At 38.3% G+C, this 24,751-nt stretch overlaps 2 protein-coding genes across 2 annotated transcripts in view; both read left to right on the top strand.

Annotated features, from left to right (window-relative positions):
- Positions 1–334: 334 nt before the first annotated feature.
- eif4e3 (eukaryotic translation initiation factor 4E family member 3) lies at positions 335–6,574 on the top strand. The gene is made up of 7 exons (XM_022745269.1): positions 335–648; positions 2,146–2,218; positions 3,488–3,582; positions 4,072–4,132; positions 4,233–4,299; positions 4,402–4,557; positions 5,102–6,574. Exons 1-7 carry the CDS (start codon positions 464–466, stop codon positions 5,146–5,148), a joined length of 684 nt encoding a protein of 227 aa, XP_022600990.1. The 5' UTR covers positions 335–463; the 3' UTR covers positions 5,149–6,574.
- Positions 6,575–13,357: 6,783 nt separating this feature from the next.
- Positions 13,358–24,751, top strand: part of foxp1 (forkhead box P1) — a 147,048-nt gene continuing 135,654 nt past the window's right edge. Inside the window, exons 1-2 of the mRNA XM_022744896.1 lie at positions 13,358–13,440; positions 17,833–17,910. The gene's annotated coding sequence lies outside the window, so the exon portion shown is untranslated. The remainder of the gene's footprint in view (positions 13,441–17,832; positions 17,911–24,751) is intronic.

The raw sequence follows: 24,751 nt of genomic DNA on the forward strand, positions 1-24,751 counted from the left end.
GTATGTTCAGCACAGCACGGATATATTATGCATTAATACAGCTATTTTTGTTACTAATTGGTCGATACAGATATGTGATAAGGAAAACATCAGCTGATATCACTGTCTGGTCAATTTGTAGACAAAATTTAAAAGCTACCGCCATCAACTGCTTGTGTGGTTCTTTTTTAGTCTCGTGGTTTGACATAATTAATCATGTTTACAGTTCAGTATACTTTCATGATGCCCGATGGCTGGTTTGTGATCTGCTACTCGAAAATCAAGCAGAGTGATACTCCACCTTCCTTTCCTGCTCTCTGGAATGGACCAACGACGACGTATCTGCCCGGTGACGCAGAGACGTCACCAGGCGGTAGGCGGAAAAGCGGTGTGTTTCTGTATCTGGAGATAAAGCCAAACCGGGTGTATTTTTTTGGAGGTTCATACAGGGACCATATAAAGGTTTAGCTTTGTGCCTGCTGAAATGGCGGTTCCAGCGGGTCAGACAGGTCTACAGATGGACAGAGGCGCCCTGAGCGGCCAGACAGTTTCCTCTGAAAGCAACATTGACATCGACGAGAAAGAGTTGGAAAATATCACAAAGAAACACCGAGAAGACGATACGACAACGCTGCCTCTGCACTCACCTTGGACGTTTTGGCTGGACAGGTAAACTATTTCCTTTCTTCCATGTTGTCGTTGAGTTTAGAGCCCGGGGACGAGCAGGAATGAGGGAGAAAAAATATCATTGAAGGCCACAGTTCTCCGCAGGCCTCCAGGAGCAAATGTAGCGGGAGAATGTTTGCGTTTAACATGACCTCCTTTTTTTTCTGTTTTTCTTACATTACCGTGTCTGACACCACAGAAAAGTTATAATTCTCACGGCTCTGCTGTTATTCAAGGTAATGACTCCTAAGCAAAAAGGTGGGCATGTTAACCGTGTCCTTTGTTTTGATATCAAACATTCTAGTGAAATTACTGAAGCTCTGTTTCTCTGCAGGGGAGCCGAGAGGGTTTGGGTGAAATCGAGACGGTATTCATTTTGTAAAAAGTAGCACAGTCAAAGAATACAGGCTTCACTTTTCCACGTCAGTCTGTCATACATCGTATCCTTGCTTGGGACACTTGTTTATCAAAATAAGAATGCATGATGCTAAGTGTCTTTTAGACATTTCATTAAAATACACCCTGAATGTCGTCTTCTCTTTTTTTGAGATCACAGAGCTGTTGTTTGTCGTGTACTCTTTGTTAATTGTTTTATAGGTTGCCATGGAGCAAAGGTTTCTGAAGGTTGGATGACTGAGGTTTCATTTGATATAGATAGATAGATAGATAGATAGATAGATAGATAGATAGATAGATAGATAGATAGATAGATAGATACTTTATTTATCCCCAAGGGGAAATTCATGTATATTTGTCATCTTTTATGTATTTGAAAGGAGTGTTATATTAATAAAATAACCTCCCAGACCACAGACCCTATCGAGACTGAAACAATAATGGTCAATTAACTAATTAGCTGATTAACTGAATAACTAATCTGCAACAATGTATTGATGATTACAGCTGTTTTATGTTTGGGTTTAGGACAATTGGTCTGACATAAGACATTTTAAGACTTGTGATAGCCATTTCCCACTATTTCTGACATTAAATATGCTAAACAAACAGTTAATAGTGAAAAATAATCAACAGTTAAATCAATAATTAAAGCTATATATATATATATATATATATATATATATCCAGCATATAATCTATATAGGCATGCAGATAGACTACATGAGTAATCAGAGGTATGGATTTTACTAAACCTCTCTCCCTCTCAGAGGAAAACTCTGTTCCAAAATTATTCAGTAGTGCAAGTGTTGTAGATTAAATTTTAAATACATAATCAGTCATCAATATAAACTCAATGATCCACACGGACAGAGTGAAAACGTGCTTTTAGAAATTTATTATAAAATCAAAAACTTAATGTGTGTGTGTGTGTGTGTGTGTGTGTGTGTGTGTGTGTGTGTGTGTGTGTGTGTGTGTGTGTGTGTGTGAGAGAGTGTGTGAGTGAGTGTGTGAGAGAGTGTGAGAGAGAGAGAGAGCAGCACACATTGTCAGCTCGTATCATCATCTTCTGTTGGCTGAGACAGTTTTCACTTGTTCTTCCAGGTCATTACCAGGCACGACGGCTGCAGAATGTGAATCCAATCTGAAGAAGATCTACACGGTGCAAACTGTTCAGGTGAGATTTAGTGTCAGCTTAAAGAGCTTCATCATCTTAAGAGCAAAGAGATCAAGTGCATGACTTGGCTAAGAGTCAGATTCACTTGAGCAGAGCTTCATTGATGCCAGGGAATAAGCAGCTCATTGGCACTTAAAGCAACAGTAGGTGCAAATTATGGGAAAAAATATCAAACCATTTTATCATGGAACATGTGTGTGTAGTGCACAATTTATTGCAGCCATATTACATCAGATTTTTCTAGTGAAATTCTGCTGATTGAGTGATCTGTATGTTACAGTGCATACATTACTGCCTTTTGATGTGATGCTCTGATGATTTGTGTAAAGGAAAGTAAAGACACAGTTCCTGTAATGTTTTCATGGGGACTTTCAGCTTGTAAACTAAACAGAAGTTTGTCCCATCAAATTCCAAAACAAAAGGATTGAACCCTGCTTTCTGCCAATTAATTGACAGATGTTTTAATATAAAGATGGACACAATACAACACCCAAAATGGTTCTAGGAAGACTGCTGTTTATTTTTCAGGCTGTTATTTAAATTTACATTGTCAGTGTTTCTGAAATTTGAATAAATAAACAATTTGAGATTTTAAAATTTAAAGGGTTATCTAATTTTCATGTTGAACTAAATTTAATCACAATGTTTTAATCATTCAGCAGCTGAACACACTCGTACAATGGAAATATTGTTCAGAAAGTTTGCCCCAAACACTGTTGCAGAAGTTCCCACTAATGTCTTGCTCTTGTAGTTTGCTTTGCTTTCACTTTCTGTCCAGTTCATCCCAAACCAGCTCCATGGGTTTTGAGTCTGGTGCTGGTCTTGTTGTCTGGTGTTTGCCTTAAGCTAGTGTTATACTTTGTGCACTGTGTGAGTACACAAGGGTCCGCGTGATGTACATTTTGTCATCAGAGAGTGTATGCGAGGCTCTGTGCAGACGTCCGTGCAAACTCCAATTTGTTGTGTCCACACGGCCAATACAAGGGAGTCCACAAGCGAGTATAATTGAGGCCTTATATAGTTTGACCACCAGAGAGCACTGACAGGTTGATATTCCAAATGTAAAATGTCCTTCTCAGTATGTATCTTGGGGGAAAAAAAGCCAAACTAAGGAATTCATATCAAGATTGTTTACACTATGTGTTTTATTTAATGGCTGCTATCAGAGCTTTCTAATTTTTCCTAAATATCGACGTCAGCCTCAGCCTCAGAAAGGATTTATCAGTCAGACAATAGTCGGCATTACGTGTGTGTTTCTTTTGTTTGCAGATGTTCTGGAGTGTTTACAACAACATCCCTCCGGTCACAGCCCTGCCTTTGAGATGTAGCTATCATTTAATGCGTGGAGAGCGGAGGCCACTGTGGTGAGTCTGCTGTTATTGTAAATATTATGATTATTGTCCTTATCACTTGCTTGAACAGAGGGCATATTATAACTGTAGATCAGGCTGTTACTGCTATGAAATAACCTGTTAAAATAAAGATTTTCCTCCAGCTTCACTGGACATGGATGACTGATAATGTAACAATTACAATACAACAAAGGGATAAAATATATTTATTTCAGTGTGTAATAAAAGCTTGAATTGTTACATTGTCATACTTTGGAATCATTACATCATCATAACAGGACATTTAGTTAAAAATGTTGCATAATATTTGATGACCCATTTATTCTTATGATGTTGTTACTGTCCAGTAGTTTATTATAATTACAACAATTCAGATGGACATTTTTGTATTTTGACATCTTTTTACACTATCCAACAATTTCTCTATCTCTTATAATATATCATGTAAACGGATTCCTCTTCACAGTATCTACATTTTAAAAAAATCTTTTACTCTCCCAGGGAAGAAGAAAGCAATGCAAAAGGAGGAGTATGGAAGATGAAAATACCAAAAGAAAGCACCGTAGGTGTTGTGCTTTGTTTAGCTTCTTTATGCATTAAAGTATCACATATTAATAGAAATTTCTGAATTACTAATCACCTTTTCTTTGTTCGTGTTTCAGTCTGCAGTTTGGAAAGAGTTGTTACTTGCTACTATTGGGGAGCAGTTTGCAGATTACTGTGCCTCAGGTACAGTCCTTTGCTTTTTCCAAATATAGCTATTCTATTGATGTAAAATATATCTGCTGTTAACATCGGTGCTGTGTTTTTTCTTCTCCTTTTGTTTCCCAGATGATGAGGTTGTTGGTGTCAGTGTTAGTGTTCGAGATCGGGAGGATGTTGTACAGGTCTGGAATAAAGATGCATCTCTTGCTAACGAAGCAAATATCTTGGGAAAAGTCTATGAGCTGCTCCCGTGCATATCTTTTAAAGCTGTTTTTTATAAGTGTAAGTATGCCTATTTTTCCGCACTTTCATTTATCGTACCTTTTATTAAAAAAGTTTTAACTTTGCAGATGCTTCATCAGAAACTTGCTTATCATACAAGTGAGACTGTAGGAACAGATTGAACTATGCAAATTTGGAGGACACAGTTCCAGCCAGAGCATGTTGAGAGAGTGCCAGAGGAGGATTGGAGGAGTGTATGTGGCTGTAGGCTAATCAGGGCTTTATTGATGTTACAGAAAAGACAAAAACCCAATATTCCTTCATACCTGCTTCACATAACATAGTCACACACAGTAGGCCAGTCTTGTCACTACTTGCTAAATATTTGGTACCAAAATAACAAACTGTGGTGTTTATCTTGTGTTTGGTTTAAAGAATTGGGCTCAACTTGTACTTTGTAGCAACCTGAGACTGTTGAAAGATTTTTTTCAATTCAAAATTGAAGAAATTCTTTCTGTGATCAAGCCAGTCTAAACTGTCTTAACTGTGTCCTGAATGACCCTGAATGATTTATACTCATCGTGAATCACTTTGACTCTTCCAGCTCACATGGAACATCATGCCTTTGAGGGAGGACGCTCAAGACATTAGATTGTAATGCACTTTTTTTTAACCTTAACTCTATACCTGCCTTGATGTAAAAGCTCTGTCCACAACCTAATCAAGGATATTATTTTGCATTCAACAAGAAAATGTTATCAATATATTTTTATAGCTTTTAATGACTGATGCCTTGTTTCATTTTGATGTGGGTCCTAAAGCTCGAATGCATATATCCAGCATACATCTCATCCTGAGTTTGTTAATTCATGTTGGTTTTGACTTCCTGTACTGAACTGCACTGTCACAGTCCTGTACTCTGCACAGGTTATGGACCTCACAATTAATTCCTGGTATAGAGGTAGCAGATACATAATCTAGTATGTTTTAACTGTTCGATATGGTAGATATCTCAGCATCATGTTTTGATTAAGTCAGCTAATTCAGTGCCAAAGCACCTTTCTGCCATTTGAAGAAGTTTGTATGCTAATGTCAAAAGTGTTTTTATTCAGCTGGGGTTTTCAACTTCTGAGGATGGAGTGAATGTCCCATTCAGTTTTGTGAATTTGTACATCAAACTTAAATCAGGGTAACACTTGGAAATATTGCAAACGACTACCTATTCCAGTCACAGTGTCCATCAGTTCTAAAGCCATCATCTGGAATCAGAACATATTCCAGCACAGATATGGCCCTAAGAAACTTTAGATCTGGTTTCTAAGATGTTTTAAAGGGCAAAATCCATCCTGAAAGGTGCCTCTTTGAATGTTCCCAGCCACCCCACAGTTGACATTTCTTTCAATACACATGTTGAAAGCAGACCCTCTGCTCTCTAAGATGGAGTCACGGACTGTTTGGTGTATTACTCTGAAGAGATACTGCACATTTTTGTGCTCAAATAGTGGTGCTCCATAGTACTTGTCTGTACTTGTTTCACCTACCAATAAATCAAGTTTGCTTATTGGACTGTGTTCGTACAACCACAACACACTGAGAAAAATGTAGCAGCGTAATGTTATTAACGGAAGTAACACTGGGTCATGCTTCCCTTATTTAGCATTTATATATAGATGCATTATGTCAAATAATATATAGAGACAGTCAAATAAGACAGATGTGGCAAGTTTCAATAATCACTGAGTCAGTAGACTGATTCTTCATTGAACCATAATATACACTGACTTCAACTATTTGATCATAATAGAGAAACTAGAAACATTTTTCTATCCTTTCCAAATCTATTTTTTTCTGAGACTTCATCAAAAGGTCACCTTCACTAACATAGTTAGCACTTCCACTACACAATTTCTATTACTCTTGTTTTATTGCAGTGTAGGCTACCGTAAACTGAATGCTTCTGGCATTATTGTATCTCACACCACTTTTATAGTTCAACTTTGGACTGGTTGATAAAGTTATTCATAAGAGGTCCTTTGTAAACATTTTTTGCAGTGACATGGACAAAGTAAATAAAATGGAAAAGAACATTCTTATCTGTGTGTCTTCTTCTGCAAAATGCAATCATTAACAACAAATATCTGTTACAGGGCAGTGTAGTGTATGTGTTAATACCTCAGTGTTTCAGCATCTTCCACTTAAGCCAAGCCATTTTGTGCTGATTCATTCCAGTTGCACATTACACCCTTTGTGCTGTGTCAGTGTAATCAATGTGTAAGGCAAGACAGGAAATACCTCTCAAAGGAAAATTGTAAAGGTTAGGAAAACTGCAGCAATGGCTCTCCAACTGAAATAAGACATATTTTTGTCAGTGTGACAAAGTGAGTTTCCAGACCTCTAAAACTCACAGTTTTGTGTAAGTTTTTGATTTGTCTCACTTTGTTAATAGGTCTTTTTTACAACAGACATTTTTACTTGTAGGAGGAAAAGCACAGGTGTTACTAATAACATTAACAGTGGCTCCATTCCACACGTCCCACTAAGCAGTAATCCAGCATGCATAATATCAGGACCCTGCAGCTGAAGCAAAATATAATTCAACCGTAATTAATGTTTTTTACACCTGTAATTTTCCTGCTGTTTAAAGCTGCATTATTGTTGCATTTTTGGCGACTTGGATACAGCACAACAAGCTGTGAAAAGTGTTGTCATCACCTTACAAAGTTAGCATGGCTAATATGTAACATGTTAGCATTTGTCTTTTTGCACATCCAGCAGACATGGAGCAAAATTTATTTACACTAGTGTTTCTGGCCACCAGATAAAAGTAAGTCCATATTCACTGTTTTTTCTCTACTAGGTAATGTCTGGTTCGTTAGCTGATAAATTCCGCTCTATGATTAGGCTAATTGCTAACTTTGTTAGCTGGTGCTCGGTAGCTACTGGGTTTATCAGAGCTTTTTGCTGAAAACAGTTGCTGCTGCCTCTGGAAACAAAGTTCACCAGAGCAGAGAAGTTATGCATAATTGGGGGCATGGCTGCTTCAAGTGTCAGGTGGGTGGCCCTACAGTTGGCTTGCTGCTCGTCGTCACCTTAGCTACTTCTAGCTACTGACCAAGACCTCTCTGCAGCTTCTGTGGTGTTGGTGTCTGTGTCTGTCTGTGCTCCTGTATATTGAGGTGAGGGAAATTGTACTATATTAGTACCAATTACCAGGTATCGCTGTCAATGCTCACCATACCTTGCTTGTTAGCTTAGCTCCTTAACTAACTAATTAGCCAGCAAATGAATTAGCCTTGGGTTAGATCTTCGAACAAAGACACCCAGCTGTAGTAATGATACTAACAGGACCATGTGCTTGTCAGAGTTATTTGAACCTACCTGCACCGAAGTCTCGGCTCCACACACACCCCACCTCTTATTCCCATTTTTGGATTACCCGGGAGTTACCTGCCAAGGTGGTGGCAGCGGAGCAGCCCACTCTGAGTTTCAAAACCTGCTATTCAGAAGCCTCTGGGTGAAGGTAAGGAGGCTATGTCCGTACAGTCTGTGGTTGCGGTCATAAAACCAAAATAACTGACTGAAAGATACTATAACACTCTATAGATAGATGTGGGCTTTATGGGTATGTGTAACAAGCAACGCTTTTCATATTGCACATTATAGAAATATGATCTATAGATAGCTCCTGTGAACATTTGGAAATGTGGTTTTAATCAGATCACTAATGAGTCAGTATTGTAAAAACCCACCCAAGTAGACTCAACAGTGGTTTCTCATGTTTAAAGTTCCTCGCTGTAAATTCTCTACCCCTTTTAGTGAGCCTAGAATCACAGGATTCAAATGTTTTCACAGTAAATCTGACATAAACAAAACCAAACCAGACTTAAATCCAAACCACATAAAATAAGTTGTTTTGATCTCTTAACATGTCTGACAACTAAATACACAAGAGTTGACGTGAATGTCTCCTGTGCAGAGGCTGAGGGTGAGCAATTACATGAACAGCTTGCTTAGGTTTTAGAGTGCCTCTGTGTCCCCTGGGGTTATAAAATGCATTCAGAGGGCTTGTCAGTAATTTAGAAAAGCAGTGCAGAGTGCATCTAGCTCTGCTCTGCACTGATGATGCCTACACGGGGCTTTACATTCACAGCAAATTGAAATTGCAAAGAAAAAAAAAATGCCGTTATCGACCAGCACACTCACCATGTTAAAAACTTGATTGTATCCAGAGTCAAACATTATAAGGATTCACCAGCCAGGAGCTTGTGCAGTTCAGAAACATTGCTCTAATGATCAGAGGGAGGAAGAATAGCTGACTCTCCTAGCAGCAGCTACAAAGGAAAGCTTCTTGATCTTGGGTGAAATGCTCCCGTTCCTTTTTGATTTGCACTGATACACACATTGTTAAAGCCTTGGTGTCTCATTTAAAAATCAACACATCATTTAGACCTTGGACCTCAGTTAAAACCTAGCTGTCAATTATGTTATGTTATGAAACTATAATAGTTGTTGTTATTTCTGCTACAATCTAACTCTGCCATAATTCATTATCTGTGAGAATTGTATTAATGCCAAAAACAAAAGCTGTTTTGAGTTTATCACCTGCATTCTTATAAAATGAGGTAAGTGTTATGGCTTTACACTACACTCTGCAAATACTAAAAAGATGATGGTGGTCAAAGCTTGATGTTATTAGTTCTCATCATGGTAACGGTGACCTCATACTGATTTGTTATGACCACTGGCATTAAAAAAGCTGACAGCTGATTTTCCCAGCTCATGTTTGTATGCGTTTGGTCCTGTGACAAATTTGCAGTTACTATTGAAACTGTTTTAATAATTAATGTTAAAAATGACAACAAAATGTACACAAACACATTAAGGATTGCATACACACCACTGTGTATGGTGGTATCCTACACAAGTGGTTGGTCATACCTACATTAGCTCAAAATTATTTTTTCCCCTGTTTTTCTTTACGTCTGCACAAAGCTGTGTTAAAAAGGTACCAAGTGTGTATCTATGTGGGTATGATTATATACTTTGCATCTTAAGTTATGAGTGAGGTTACACAGAAACTTAGCTTTTCTAATGTGCCTGATAAAATTCAATAGCGGTGTAAAACGTCTCACACATCAAAGCAAGAGAAAGGTTATGTTACTGGAAAATGGACCCAGCACATTTGGATCATTCCAAAATATTCCAACAAATGCAAAAGAAAAATATTTTTCAACTAAACAACATGTAACAATGCAATCAACATTTCAGTGTTGTCTTGGACCTATTTCCATATTTACCACTAAGTAATGATACAAATTTTCACTTGCATACTTAAACAGTGTCATGCATCATGTATAATATAGTTTCGTTTACTGTAGTTACATAATATTTTGCATGTTGAACTGCTGGTGCATGGTGTCTGACACAGTGGACAAATAGTTAACATGTTCAACATGGCACTGAAAAAAAACAACAACATCTAGGCATAATTTGTATTGAAGTATTAAACTGAAAGAACGAGACATTTGTTATGTTTTTAGGTTTAACCACCGAAAAACATGTTTGTACTCTATGAAACATGAATGTTTGGCTCATAAATTTGGAATAAAAAAGCTTGGTGCAATCCTTTAATCTCAAGAACATCCTTTTAATGTTGTACACTGTAACTATGATTTTTTTTTTCAAGATTTAATATTTATTTATGTCTGTTACCTGAAAACAGAAGAATGCTATATCAATTACCCAGGTATATTCACAAAGCTAGAATGCAGCACAAGGTATCACAGTCTCTACTTTCTCTTCTTCTTTCACTCATTTAACGGTTCTTTACTGGTCATTATCTGTATAGCTTCTTCATGAGTCCCTTTCCTTTCATTACTTGTTGAATGCTACAGCCCCTAGCAGCAAGGGAAAAACACTGTATGAAAGCCATCCGTCCCCCTTTGGAAATCAAGAGGAGCTCCTATTCATTTGCTTAATTACCTAATTAACAGAAAGCTAATTACTTTGTTGTGTGCACGGGTACGTGTGGAGAGGCCGTTATGTAACTGATAGTGATCCTCAATTAATTTGCAACTACACTCCATCAAGTCAGGGCCTTAATCCACACGACACATCACCAGCGTGACACCGAAAGAACAGGATAATCAATTCAGACACAGACACATGGCTGTTGGGTTCTGCTGAGCTCATAGATCCAGTATTGACACGAAGATCAAGCCACTGGAGAGTTAGAAAGCTTAGATTATGTATTAGATTACCTTCATAACATTGTACATAGATTTTAATTTTTCTAATTAATTACAGCACACAATCATGTTTACAACCTTGTGAACAACTACAGTAATCCTATGAAAGACTGTAGGATTGGCTCATTATACAAGTCATAGAAAAAATTGCAAATCCTGTTAAGCATATAATGGGAATAATGTAGTTGTACCATGAGAGATAAAAGTTAATTATTTGACCAGTCGTACATAAAACCCAAGAAAAATGTTTTAGTTGTAGTTCATCAAAAGGTGAAATCTTTCACCTTCTGAGAGGTATCTGAATATTGTAAAAAAAAAATGTATTCTTAAAATTTTAATCATATAGTTCTTTCAGTTCTATTTATGGATGGATGTGAATACATGTGTGTCATGAGCCCTAATTCACATGTTTAAATCCAACTCTTTAGCTTCAGAGTTATCAGTTATCACTGTATTGCTCTTGCTTCCTGGACCCTAAGGCCATTAAACACAACACTGTGGTGGTAGGCCGTACTAATGTGAGTGGCTTTAGGCCACTTGCTACCATATATACAGGACAGTACATTTTTACAGTGGGAATATGGCATTGTTTTTAGCTTGCCGAATTTGAACTGTGGGATTGATGATATCCCTTCATTAAAAAAAGAGCACAGACATGCCACTGTAACAGTATGATTAATTAATTAATTATTGTTTATGATGTAATCACTTGTTACTTAAAGTTGTTTTTTCCAATTGTTTTCCTCCAAAACTCATATAAGGTCTTTACCTGTGGTGTATAAAAGGGCTTTTTTGTATTCACAGACTGAAGGTAACAAGAAAAAGTATGTTGTGTTTTCCTGTTGGGCTTTATTTTGTGTAACTATTGTGTCACATGAATTAAGACATGCAAAAGAATGAAGAAGGTTGTTTCTCTTAGTTTAATGTGACAGTTAGTGCAGTGTTGCTGTGTACAGTTCCCTGCAGAGCATAACCTTGTTTAATATTTAAGTGTCTTTTTTTTGATGAAAACGAAGACATGTCTGAAGCTTGATAAGGATTACATTTCTGTGCCAAGTGATCAATCACACATTTACAAGCAAAACAGTGCTAGCTCAGAGGACATCAGGTTAAAAGAAAAACATTAAACTGAGGCATGTTGCAATGACCACAACACAGTAACTGTGATCTGTGATTACTGTAGTAATTTATGTTTGGTACCTGTCATTGAGCAGTTACAGTAGCTCATGTGTAAAAACAGTATAAACATAAAGTGTAATAGGTTATGCTGAAAGATATAAATTCATTTTGAAAATGACATTTTTGGAACCTATAAAAATTATGAAAAATGTCTTTTAGGGATCTGTTATTATTAATTGTTATTTGAGAAGTTTACAGACATTATTGTTTTAATTTATAAGTCTGTTATACATCTTTAAAGACTGACTGACAAAACACCAATGCACTGAAGGGTTAAAGATATTATATTTTGTTTTTTAAAAAATGGTTTAGTGCCACAAGAGATGATTGTAAATGTAGAGTATGTAAAGTAATATAATCATAAACTCACACGCTACAGATAAAATGGTTATACTTTGGAAATATAGTCATTTTCTTGTGACAATACATGGTCAGAAGGTGGCGCTCTCTACTAAGAAACAGTCTTTTCTAAGAGGTTCATCAGCAGCATTCCTCCCAGATGCAGCCATGATAAATGTAATGTCGTTTATAGTGAAATGAGCTGTGCTTCTTAGACCTTGATCAAGGACAAAAAACGACTTAAAATATTTTCTCTTGAGGCTAAATTAATGTTGCTTTAAAATGAGTGTTAACTGGACTATTGAACTGGCCCATGATAATTCTCCTCTTCAGGGGCAAGTGACAGAGATTTTAATTACTGTCATAATGTTTTTGCACTTTTTTTGACAGTCATATTAAGGGGAAAACTGTTTACAAATCAGCAAAACTTTTAACTTTTAATTTAAATATGCGAGGCAGAGCTTTTTAATAACTTGTCCCCTTCAAAATATTATGAAGAGTTGGCCCTCAGGTCAGATATAACCACACCAAACTGAAAGAACCTGTTCTCCGGTTATCTACACTGTCATTTTCAAAAGTATAATATCAGCCCCTTAACAGCGAAGTTAAATCCACATAGCTGAGATTAAAACATCTCTGATGATCATGTCAAAGCATTTCATCTTTTTGCAGTGAGGCTTTGGAACAGTTATGATGAACCTCACATCAAAAAAAAAAAAAAAAAAAAAAAAAAAAAAAAAAAGATAGGAGAATTTTCTGAAATAATAGAAGTTCATTCTGCCTCAGTTGTAATTAGTCAGCTTAGACATTTTAGCTTTTCTGACAGCCCCCTCTCTCCTGTCACACTTTCGGCTAAAACTAATGCATATCATTACATTTCCCCATAGAAAGGACCCACTAAGTGCTACTGAATTGTACTTGTGACCATGATGTTTCTATGAAGGATCTGCAATGCAATGAACGTTGTTTATCTAGCAGGTGGATGTGACGTCACGGACTTGGAACATCAAAACAACAACATCCAAATCCGCGATTCTTCCTTTTTTTCCCCTTCTTTTCTCGGCGTGTTAAAATCTAATAACAACATTAAGAAAGGAGCTCGTGCCTCTCCTTGCGAGACAGACCGGGAGGCAGCGAGTGTGAAACTCCATATTTTGCTCCCTTTTCGACGCCCTCGGTAAGATTATCTCTTTCTCTCTTTCTCTGTAGTTAAGTTAGTTAGTTAGTCCCCCCACCTCCACCACTACGACCTCGCCACCCAATACCAAGGCGGGCGGGGTAATAGGCGATATTGTTGGTGTTTACTGTGTGATTTGTACACAATCTCGCGTGCACGGGTTCGTCTCATACTAGCGAATCGGTACCCTCCGCGTGCGCCTGCTAGCTGCTGTAAAGCGTTTTCCATTCCGGTAAGTTTCACTATTATCATAATGTTAACATTAGCTTTGTTGTATCGTATCTAGATACTTGCTGCTGCTGCTGCTGCTGCTGCTGCTCTCAAACACACGCACACACACACAGAGTTTGTCAACGGCTTCTGGTGCTGTTTTCTATAATTGTTACAAATAGCGAAATAAACAAATATACAAACACCTGTGTTACTGTCACGTAGGGTGGCTGCTAGCCCTGTTTAGTGTGGCTGTAACGAGCGGTTGTTTCAAGTGTGTAACTACGAGTGGTGTATCTACTTTTTTTTTTGAAAGTTCGGTTTCTAACTTAGTTGAGGCTACTCATGAGACCCCGGGGGGAAATGCACCTTTGGGGAAACAACATTTTCACAATTAATACTAGATGTTTATAAAGTGCTGATTGGCAACAGCTGTTGTCAGTGCGTAATTACAGCGTTACCCGTTGAGGATAACGGCGTAAAAGTTTTTAACTTTACAATGCGAAAAGGAAGTTTTGAATGCCGTGATTTCTTTGGAGTAAGACCAGGGTAAGAGCTTTTCCCCACGTGTTAGCTGTCCTCCAAACTCCGAAAGACCGGAGGAAGGCATTACGACTGCCCAAACTGTACTTTTTATAACTGTAATGTCACCTCAGCTCATAAGTAGGGCTACTTTTATTTGTCATGTCCATCATTGGCGTTATTGAAGGCTTTTGTTTTGGCGTGGCTTGTCTGCTCAGCGATAAGTACTGCACACAATACATTTAAAGCGGATATTCACCTCATAGTTAACTTTTCATTAACACAAAGGATTTAGTAAATGAGATTTTAATTATAGTTTTAATAACGTTAAGTCACACCCCAGCACTAAAAGTTTTTAGCATTGTGTTTTATTTAGGCTACCTGTATTTTTGGTTTGCTCAAAGTTTGAAGTTAGTGGTTTTATTGAGTCAGATGTGATGTGGGTTACACTTGGACATGGTCATAACTGTAAATAGGCTGAACAGCATTGTTTTTATCACTTGTGAAAAATTGTTAATTTTTTTTTAAATGAACAATTAGGCTACCTGTTGTTCCTATACCTTGTAAATTGAGTAAATTGTTTCTCTTTTTCTTTCTTCATGCTATTCTAATGCGCTGTTCAAATGTAAGCAAAAATAGTTTGCTAAGTAAGCATATATTCAAAAATACTTAAGAAATGTTCCATGTTTTAATTAGCATTTTAAAGCAGGTGTATTACGGCCAAATGGACACCAGCAACGCACATGATGATACATTTTACTGTGAAGCTTTTAAATATATACTTATTATAAAGAAACATCTCATTTACTTAATCTACACATATTTATTATTAATTTGTAAAGTAAGACAGAATTAGTATTTTGTAAAAATTTTTATAAAAGGAGACATAATAACGTTGGTGTATTGAGAGTGAGTAGCATACATGTAAGAAGGAAATATTACCCTAATATTTTATACAGTAAGTCGGCAGCTGGCAACAGCAGGACTAAAACCATCTGAAAATTTACAAAAGGGAAACTGCAGCTTTAACAACTATTGCTGGCAGTGCTCCCTCCTTCTTGGTCTTTGGATTAGTCATTGTCTGAGGGGAAAAAAACACTTTTTTGTAGGAGAAGTAAAGTAAACAGCCTCCAACAAGCGAACCTTGACAACCCAGATTAAGGAAAACATTGGAGATCAAACAGTGCTGCTGCTGGGCTGTTGTCATGAGCTGCCTGAGAGAGAGCTGCAGACTATTTGAACAGGCACTGGGGTTTGTGTGCTCACTTATGCAGAAATGGACCTTCGCAAATGCTGACCCAGGTTTTAAAACACAGGATGAACTTTCTTTGCAACTTTTCCAGGCTCGCTGTTTGACACGGCTATTACCTACAGACATTCAGCCTTCATCTGATCCTGATGGGAACAACCTAACACCGTCCCCCGCGTCTGCCTCTAGAAACTAGAATGACCGTAGTTTCTCTGCCCCATACTACATCTGAATAAATTGAGTTGGCAGGGAGGAAAGTGAAAAAAAGCTTGAAATTTGAGGAAGAGCAGCTGTGTGCATTGTAATGATGCAAGATCCTTTACGCACCAATCTGTGATTTTGTATTATTTGGAAAGCCCTTGTTTCTAGTTTGGCCTCTTCAGGCTCGGGCTAAGGCTCTTCTTTGTGGAGAGTTGAGGTTCAACTGGTAAGAAAGTAATCAGTCACTCATGCATTCAGTGTGAGGACTCCCATCCCTGAGTGGAGCGGCCCTCTCTTTCATCTGACGGCTCAGTATTTGTGAACACACATTGAAATACCCTGTGCTGGGTACGGAAGGGCTGTAAACTGACTGTGCACCCTTGCTTGCAGCTGAATGATAAGGAGAGTTATTTTCGGTCCAGTGTGGGAATAAGGTTCTGCATTTGCTGCATTTTTTTTCTTTCACATTTATTTGCTGGCGTCACTCTTCATTTGATTTCAGATACAAGACGCCCTCAAACCAGTTGCTTGAAACAGTTTTGCACAAAGCAAGACAAGTGACAGATGAATAAAGGGAATTTTCTGGTAAATGAATTTGTCATGTGATTTTTGCATGTTTGATTCACACAACACAAAGGGGAAGAGTACAGGCAATATGAATATGAGGGCAGCGCACTCATTAGTGCTGTTTTACATGAATGGAAATGATAACAAAGGAAAGCAGAACAATATTTCCAGGGTAAAGGTTAGTGTGTCCCGGCCCCTGTGGCGTGCCCAGGCAGACGGTTCTCAATGCCAGGGAAGGCGATTGGTCAGAGAGTGGACAGCTTCAGGTGAGCTCTGTGCAGCTCCTCAGTCTCTACGGAGACTGCAAAATGCTTAGGACGGCCATTAACTCATGCAGTCATTAATTACTGTCTTCCACTGTCATCTGTCCTTAATAAAGGGAGCGATGCTGACAAAAAATGTCATACGTCTGCATGGGGAGAGAGGGAGCGTGCAATTACAATCAATTAACTTGAGTTACAAAATGAATTTACTGCTGGTGTTGTGTTTCTGGAATACACTACAACACTGGAATACAGATTGTCCATGGTTGTAAAATACCAAAGTATCTACTCTATCTGTCAAGTTAGTGTATTAGATAATTATTGGTTTGCTTATTTTAGATTAATGTAGTATTTTAAATTTGATAAAAAAAACCTGTTTTACATATAGTTAGTTTTGGATTAGACTCAATGGGCTGCATAACATTTTGCAACAACTTCTACAATTTCAATAGATATTCAACAAGCAAATGATACCCGCGAAAATATTTTGCCTGGTCCCTTAACATTGATTATACATGCAAATCAAGAGTAAAATCACCCCATATTACCTTGTATTTGGATCTAAGTAAATTGTGTTTTGTATAAATACTCCTCCGGCACTTGAGAACTCAGCAGGAAAGAGATGATTTTACTGAGTGTATTGCTGATGGACTCTTCTCAAAGGAGATAAAGAAAGGTTTGGAACAAAAGATAAAAAATTTAAGGGAGTTGGCATTGCACTGTGCTGTGGTTTGCAATGAGATTTGACACCTTTAGTAGAGAGTACAGTGGAACACCGAAAGCTAATCAGTTTTCACTTTTTAACAAGATGTTTACATTGAGTTTCTTCCATCTTTTGTATGCAGACATAGGTAGTCATATTAATTAAATGAGATAAACAAGACCTGGTCAATTCAGAAAATGGATATCTCATTAATAAGATGATTTGTGTTGCGGATAGACTAAGTGCTAGTTTAATTTTTGTCTTTGTTTTAAGCTGTTCAAATGGTTAGGATTAAAAACAACCTAATCACTGTATTTTTAATATGATTTCTGGTTCTCGTCCTGAGTGAGTGCAAGAGCCTCTTAATATGCAATAACTTCAAATCTGAGTTTCTTTAACAGCACAACACTGGTATGTTTTGGGAATGATGCAGGTAAGCTACAAACATTTTCGTCCAGACATGAGGGGCTCAACCATATGCTGCAAGCTGTGCTCAGCTGCCAGGCGAAACCTTAGCACCTGTTTCTATCAGCTGTCCAGTCTGTATGTCGGTCTGCGTTTGTTTATGATGTGGCTTCGATGGCCTGGTGGATGACATAGCTTTCGTTATTAGGGAATTTCAAATATGCATGTGATACATAACATGAGAAACTCACATATTTTGTTTTTCTTTCCAGGGCAACATGGAAAGGAAGTGAAGTTGGTTGCTTTGGGAACAAGCTAAAGCCACGAGTGAAAGTTGATTACGTTGAACTGTAAGTGATTTTTCTCTCTATTTGAACTTATTTTCAAAAGTTTATGTTCAAACACCAAAAATATATCTCCTATCTCTTTCATTTGTCATCTAGACTCAAACTCACACAGTACACAGTATGAAGGGATGTAGATCCTGATAATACTTTTTTTGCACAACATTATAGTTTTCGTTAAGTAATTTTGCTTCCTGCCAATTTTGGAAAAGTTGATGTGGTCACTGCTGAGGTCCAGTGAACTCTAATGTTGGAATTAGGCTGTTCCTAAACTCTTATTGTGCTAAGCATGTTGAAAAGGACCACCACTGATCACTGGATGTGATATTAACCTGAAATAGACAATGTGACTTGAAAATGTAAGAACCACAATTCAGAAGTTTTTATTTGTAAAGCTTTAACTTGTTTTCTGTATATTTTGATGACAAGCTATGTGGTTTGATTTGTCAAACAAGTGTGGTTACATCTGTGATATATTTTGTCTTTGTGTATGGAGCTTTAGTTTCTAGTAGTGGCTCTTTCTCTGGCAGCTGTGGTGGCTGATCATGTTATCTATCCAGTTCTTCTGTTTATGCCAAACAAATCAGTGCTATGCTGCTGGAAGTCTTCACCAAAGTTTTTAGTGCTTAAAACCTATCCAAAACAGGATGATTGGAGCTTCAAAATAAAAGCTTTCATAATCTGGCTATAGGTTAAATCATTACTATGCTTTATCAGTGTGAGAATTAGAGTAGCAGGACTTACATTTACTAATATGAAAATGTCACAGACTACTACTTAATCCCTGTTAAGTGTAGTAGACAGTGTGATGTAAAGTAAGGTTGCTGGAGCAGATCTTTAAGGGCCTCATCCTTGACTTCTTGGCTGTGTTTTCAGTTGGCAGCCTCAGCCTAATAAGAAACATAACATGGCAGGGCCTGCTCTTCCATCATCATTGCTGGGTGGAAAGTTGGTGTGCTTTGATCATGTCTTTTGGGCGCATCACTCCAGCTTAGCCTGCTGCTCGCTATGTGATAAGCCATCAGAGTACTCAGATCTGAGCCGGCAGCTCCGTGGGCTCGAGGAGAGACAGGAGAGAGTAATGGAGATGAGGAGAGAGCAGCAATGCAAATTTTGTTGACAGACTGTTACTGCAGCTGTTCCCTTCGCTTTTGAATTCAACAATGTTACTGTCCCTCTCCATTCGTCTGTGAAGAAAAGGCCATGTTTCATTTTTAAGTCCTTTCTTGATGGAACAGAACTGTTCCCATGTTGTACATTTTGCCCTGTTACTAATTAAAACAACCTTAATTAGAGGTGCATATTAATTGCCTCAAAAACACGTGTGATTTAATCATTTTACAAACTGTTATGTTCAGATGTGCTCTTAACTGCGTTTAACTTTGAAGCTCAATGCTCCGGTTTCTCACTAGCTTTCCTCTGTCTGTACATAAAACATCATCCTGAACCCCCCATTATGAAAGGGTGCTCCTAATTGACGGGTTGTTGCTTGTTTATTTGATATATATTTACCAGCTGGGTGGTAATTGGGAAGCAGTAATTACCCAAGATGCAGTGCAGCGCTTCAGCAGTGGTGCTACCACGCTGATGAGTCTGGAGCACAGATGAAAGTATGTAGGTAACTATTATCGTCCTTGCCGGCTGTTTAAACACTTGACAGCGGAGAGCAGAGATGGCTAATTGGGCCTGTGTCCCTTCTACAGTCTCATTGTTTACTGTGATGATGTACAGCGGGATATCAAACGCGTGATGCTTTTATGTTTGTTCCTTTCTTGGTGCAGTTGTTACCTGTAGCCGTTAATAGCAACATTAAAAAGGCCAGTGGAGGTAAGGGTCTCGTGGATTTGGAGTCTCTCCTGATGTTGTAGTTCCTTCACTGATAACAGCCTTGTTAACTGAGATTCATTGCCTCTTCAGTCCCCTGGATATTGAGGGAGAGTGTTCTCAAACTACTGGGTTTGCCATGGTGAAGTCATACTGATGTGGTTTGGTGAGCTATTCATGGAAGGTGGTGACGGTATCTTCCCTGACTCCTGATGATTCAGTTGACCTGAGACTGGGGTGGTGGGGGTGGTATTTGACTTTGTTTGCCACTCAATTCCACTTTCACACCAACTCTCGCTTTCTTTCTCTCTCTCTCTCATGTTCTCTCCCTCCGCTCATCCTCTCTCTCTCTCTCTCTCTCTCTCTCTCTCTCTGTCTCTCTGTCTCTGTCTCTCTCACAGACACTTTCTCTCACTCTCCAATTCGCTCCCTCAAACATACAGAGATGCACACCTTGTTTGTGTGCAGACTGCTGTTGTTTGATAGCCCGCTCTCCCAGTAGATCTTCAGACGTTGTTGTTGTTTGCCTGTATTGGTTGGAGTGTGTGACTTGCATTTGCCCGGGCTCCTTGGAGGGAGTTTGTTTTTGTTCTTTCTGTTGTAAACAGGGTGGGGCTCCATTCCCAAACCACTCAGTTGGAGATGGTTATTTTCACAGGAGTTATTTTTTTGTTCATCATTTCGGTCAATAGATTAGCTTTGGATGGAACTATGTGTTTAAGCAGATAGTGTGGCTAACCATTTGCTGCATGTGCTGAGTAGATAAACACTTTGTCACTGTTGTTTTTGTGATTAAAGAAGCACTCTGATTTGGCTTTGTTGATATTTATAACTCTTGCCTTTCCTTGTGATTATGTTGCTAGAGTTTTCATTTTAGAATTAAAAGAAAAAATTTGCAACACATGGTGTAATTTTGCAAAACAACCTAATTTACAGTCATTATGGTAATATTTTAACAAATTATTTTGAATTATTTTTCTACACATCAGCAACAATATAGTGCTTCATTTATTTGTTCTTCTTCATCACCATATTCATTTTGTTCAGGTAGGTGTAAACGTAGATTTTGGACATTGGGGGATAATAGTGACCTTACTGTTCACATTTATAACTAATCTACTAGATAACATTTGCTGCTTTCAGTCGTCAAGGGGTGAGGTTATGACAGTAATGTTCTGACTGACTTTACTCACAAGTCTTTTTGCCAGAGGAAAAGAATGCAGTTATTTTCAAATGTTGTTTTATCAGAAGCCGTTTCATTATTAAGATTTTAGTTAAATGCCAAAAAGGCCATAATAAATTCAAATCCCAGCCCAGTTTCCAAACATCAGTTTTGTTCGTTATAGCCAATTGGCTGAACACATCCCTGGCTAGGAATGGCTATGGCTAGGGATTGTCCTCTTGCAGCCCGCTAGTTTGTTAATAGCACGCACTAGTTAAATCATGGTACAGAGCGCCAAGCCCGATGACGGGAGTACTGCAACTTCAATTTTTTTGTTATAATATTTGGATTTATCTAGTATTTGCAGCCTGCAGAGTATTTTGGGGCTCATGTTTATCAAGTAAGCGTTAAGTTGAGATCCACACAAAGATCCTTGTCAGGTGTGACACATCTGTGGCTTTCACATATTGGTTCAGCATCAGAGGCTGCGGATGTGTGTAAAGTCCCTTTTAGACGGGAGACAACAGCCGCAGAGGCTGCCGCTGATCCTGCAAAGGTCTCACCAGAGTCGTACAGCAGCAAGCACAGCGGTCTGCTGGGTGAAGTGCAGTAAACAGCGAGTTTGAAATGGTCAGCAGCAGAAGCTGGGAAAATTTGTGCTCTGCTATGTGAGTGGGAAACGTGTCCCCCTGCTGTGGCACTACTGCAAAGTTACTGTCAGGATCTCACTGCAATGAATAGAGGTGTGGGAAGTGGCTGTGTGTGCTGTGCTCGTACAGCCAGTCAATCCTCACATGAGCTCTAAGATCAACAATCTATACGATCATATAAGATAAAGCGTTTGGTTTATTTCTGCATTATGTACAACAATGCAGCAGTAGTTTTTGTTTCAGTAACTCAATGAGAGGGAAATAAGTGTGTTATGTGGGGAAGATATTTTAACCCGAACATATACATGTCTCACTTGTCTCTCCTCTGTACAATGCAAAACTCACTATCATTAGTAAACCTACTAAATGCAGTTTTTAGTCCCAGACACCAGCTGCTTGAGTGCAGCAATTTTCTCAACCATATATTTATAGAAAAAAACATAAACTTAAAACTTCAGTGACAAAAGGTGAATGGTTATAAATCCATCTTAGCTGCAAGATTTATCAAATTAAAACTGTTTTGTCAATTCACCTCAAGTGCAGTTTGAATGATTATAGGAGGTTCTCAGCAGCATTTTGTGCAATGACCAAGTACTGTTGATATGCTACTGTTTTATAAGAGCAATGTGCCCCACGTCTCGACAGTAAACACACACACACACACACACACACACACACACACACACACACACACACACACACACACACACACAGGTAGTCAGTATAACAACAGGCATATAGCTTAAATGTGACCTGTGAAGTTGATGTTGTAATATAGGATAGATCTTGTGTGATGAGCTTTTGTACAAACATGCACATAAGCTGTTAAATATCTGTTTCATAACCAGCACTCGCACCTAATCGAACGGGTTAATGCTGACTTATAATGCTGACTTCGTGACCCCAATACTGCTCGGCTTTCTTGTGAATGGGTGAATGCTCATTTATATTAGGAATGGAAATTTTGTTTAATGTTTTTGTGGCTTACAAGACATTTTTGTAAGTGACTACCAGTCTAAAAAAAGAACCAAGATAAAGCCAGAGAGAGAGCAAGAGAAAGAGTGTATGAGTGGGTGAGCAAGAGGGAGAAACTAAACTGGAACTGAAACTTTATTTAGTACTTATTTTGTTCCAGGTACTAGAGTAAAAAGCATGAGAAAAAGTCTAATTCTGTCCTTTAGCAGTGATGTGAATAGACTGTGTCTCTGTGATCGACGATGACAACCAGAGGTTAACTCCGTTTCAGCAGTGGCTTATGTATGGCTCATACACGGGTTTGTGAATAAACCCAGGACCCACGTTCTAATTATTCTCCTATTTATGGTTGGCAAATTTTAGAATATGAATTCTTGTTATAGCTGAAATTATTTTTAATCGCAATATTTAAGTATAAGTGTCTTTGTAACTCAGTGTCTTTCATTTTACCTATTTATTATTTTAAATATACTTCACAGTATTCCAGTGTTTTCCTGCAACATGAACATGGTCTACTTGTAGAGAAATCTAGGAGTAAGAGAGTGACGCTGACAGGTGACATCAAAGGGCCTCATGCACATCATGTTCCAGAGTTGCTTTCCTCCCAGCTTGCTACCGTTAGCCACTTGCTGTTTACTGTTTACAGCCTTGTGTTGAAAATTTACTACACCTGTTGTTAATGCTGTAAGTATGGTGTGGTTTGAGCAATCAGCTGTTCTGAGTTATTGGATATTTTTCTAAAAGCTTTTTCATGTTGCGTATATGGAGTGTATGATGTACAAGCTTTTAATGTGTTGACCAATCAATTCCTCGCGTTGAAAACAACTTGCAGTGAGAAATGAGTAAATCAATCTTTTCATATCCTGCTACAGAGAGGAGTTGGGCCAGGCTTTTGAGTGCATTTCTGTGTACTTTATACACAATTGTATGCAGTGATTGAAGGGCTAATTCAAAGAATTTTAATCACTCCGCCCAACCCTCTTGCAGTGTCATCTTTTTTCAAATGCCTCATAAAATGAATAGATGAGCAGTCTCTTTTTAGAGCATAATGGCTGCATTAGAATAGGAGATGGATAGTAGATGAAAACTCTGTATCCTTCATGCACTCTTTCTCTCTCTCTCAGTCGCTCTGATCTCTTTTATCAATAGCAGTGCTGTGCAAAAGACCTTGCGGGGCACCGTGAAGTGTTGAGTTGAACCTCACATAGACAGAGGAATGGAAAAAAAGCAGAGGTGAGAACAATTTGAGCAGTAAATTGTAGAGTAACTGGTGCAGGATTGACTGTTTCAGAACCAGCTTAGCTAATGTGTGATTTCATACCGTGGGACCAATAATAGATTTGTTTTGTTTGTGTTTCTTTCTCCACCTTCATTGATTGCAATGCCACACCCTCCTACCAGTGACAGCTCTTTTTCCACCAAGTGAGATCATGCTATTGGAGGCTGTGTGTTGTTCTCATCAGGGCCGACCACATAGTGCCAGTCAATATGTAAACAATGGCGGAGACGGTTTCTCATTGCCTAACTGACATTTCTCATTGCTTGGCTGATGATTCATCTAAGAAAAGTCATCTCACAACATGTTTTCAGGGTGTACTGTATTTATGGCAGTTTCAATAATTCACTCAGTGATCTTTGTCCACCACATTGACTGCCATATACTGTATATCCTAATACTGGAGGCCATCCAAGGCCATTCGCGCCTTATTTGGACTCTGATCCACAAATAAGCAACAATATTCCTGATCATGTGATCAACCTTGGGAAAATAAGTTCTTGCATAAACAGACAATACTGTTGCTGACATACATTACCTGGGTTTTATCAGCAACAGGTGGATCTAAAAGTTAATATGTATAGAATTAACTTGTACGAGATAAGCATGCATGATGTTGGTTTACTGTGAGCTGTCCTATCACAATTGTTTCGCATTGCTAAAGGACGCACATTTAGTCAGTTTGTTGTTCATAGGAAGTGTCTGTTCATGTTCAAAATGGCCAAAGATAATAGATTATAGAGAATAGAACATTGTAGTTTGTTTTTACATGTGGTCAGGCACTTCTAAGGAAGGTGCCATCCATTACTAACCCCACTGAATTACACTGTGGCTCTGAAAAGTATTCGGTGATGGAGAACAGCAGCTGTGCTGATCTTGGATTTGACAACAGTTACAATAGATTCCAATGGTGACCCAGAGGGGCAGAATAAAGCATCCAAAGAAACATTTCAGACAACT

Source organism: Seriola dumerili, unplaced genomic scaffold (assembly GCF_002260705.1).
Source record: "Seriola dumerili isolate Sdu_G_001 unplaced genomic scaffold, Sdu_1.0 BDQW01000088.1, whole genome shotgun sequence".
NCBI classification, from domain to species: domain Eukaryota; kingdom Metazoa; phylum Chordata; class Actinopteri; order Carangiformes; family Carangidae; genus Seriola; species Seriola dumerili.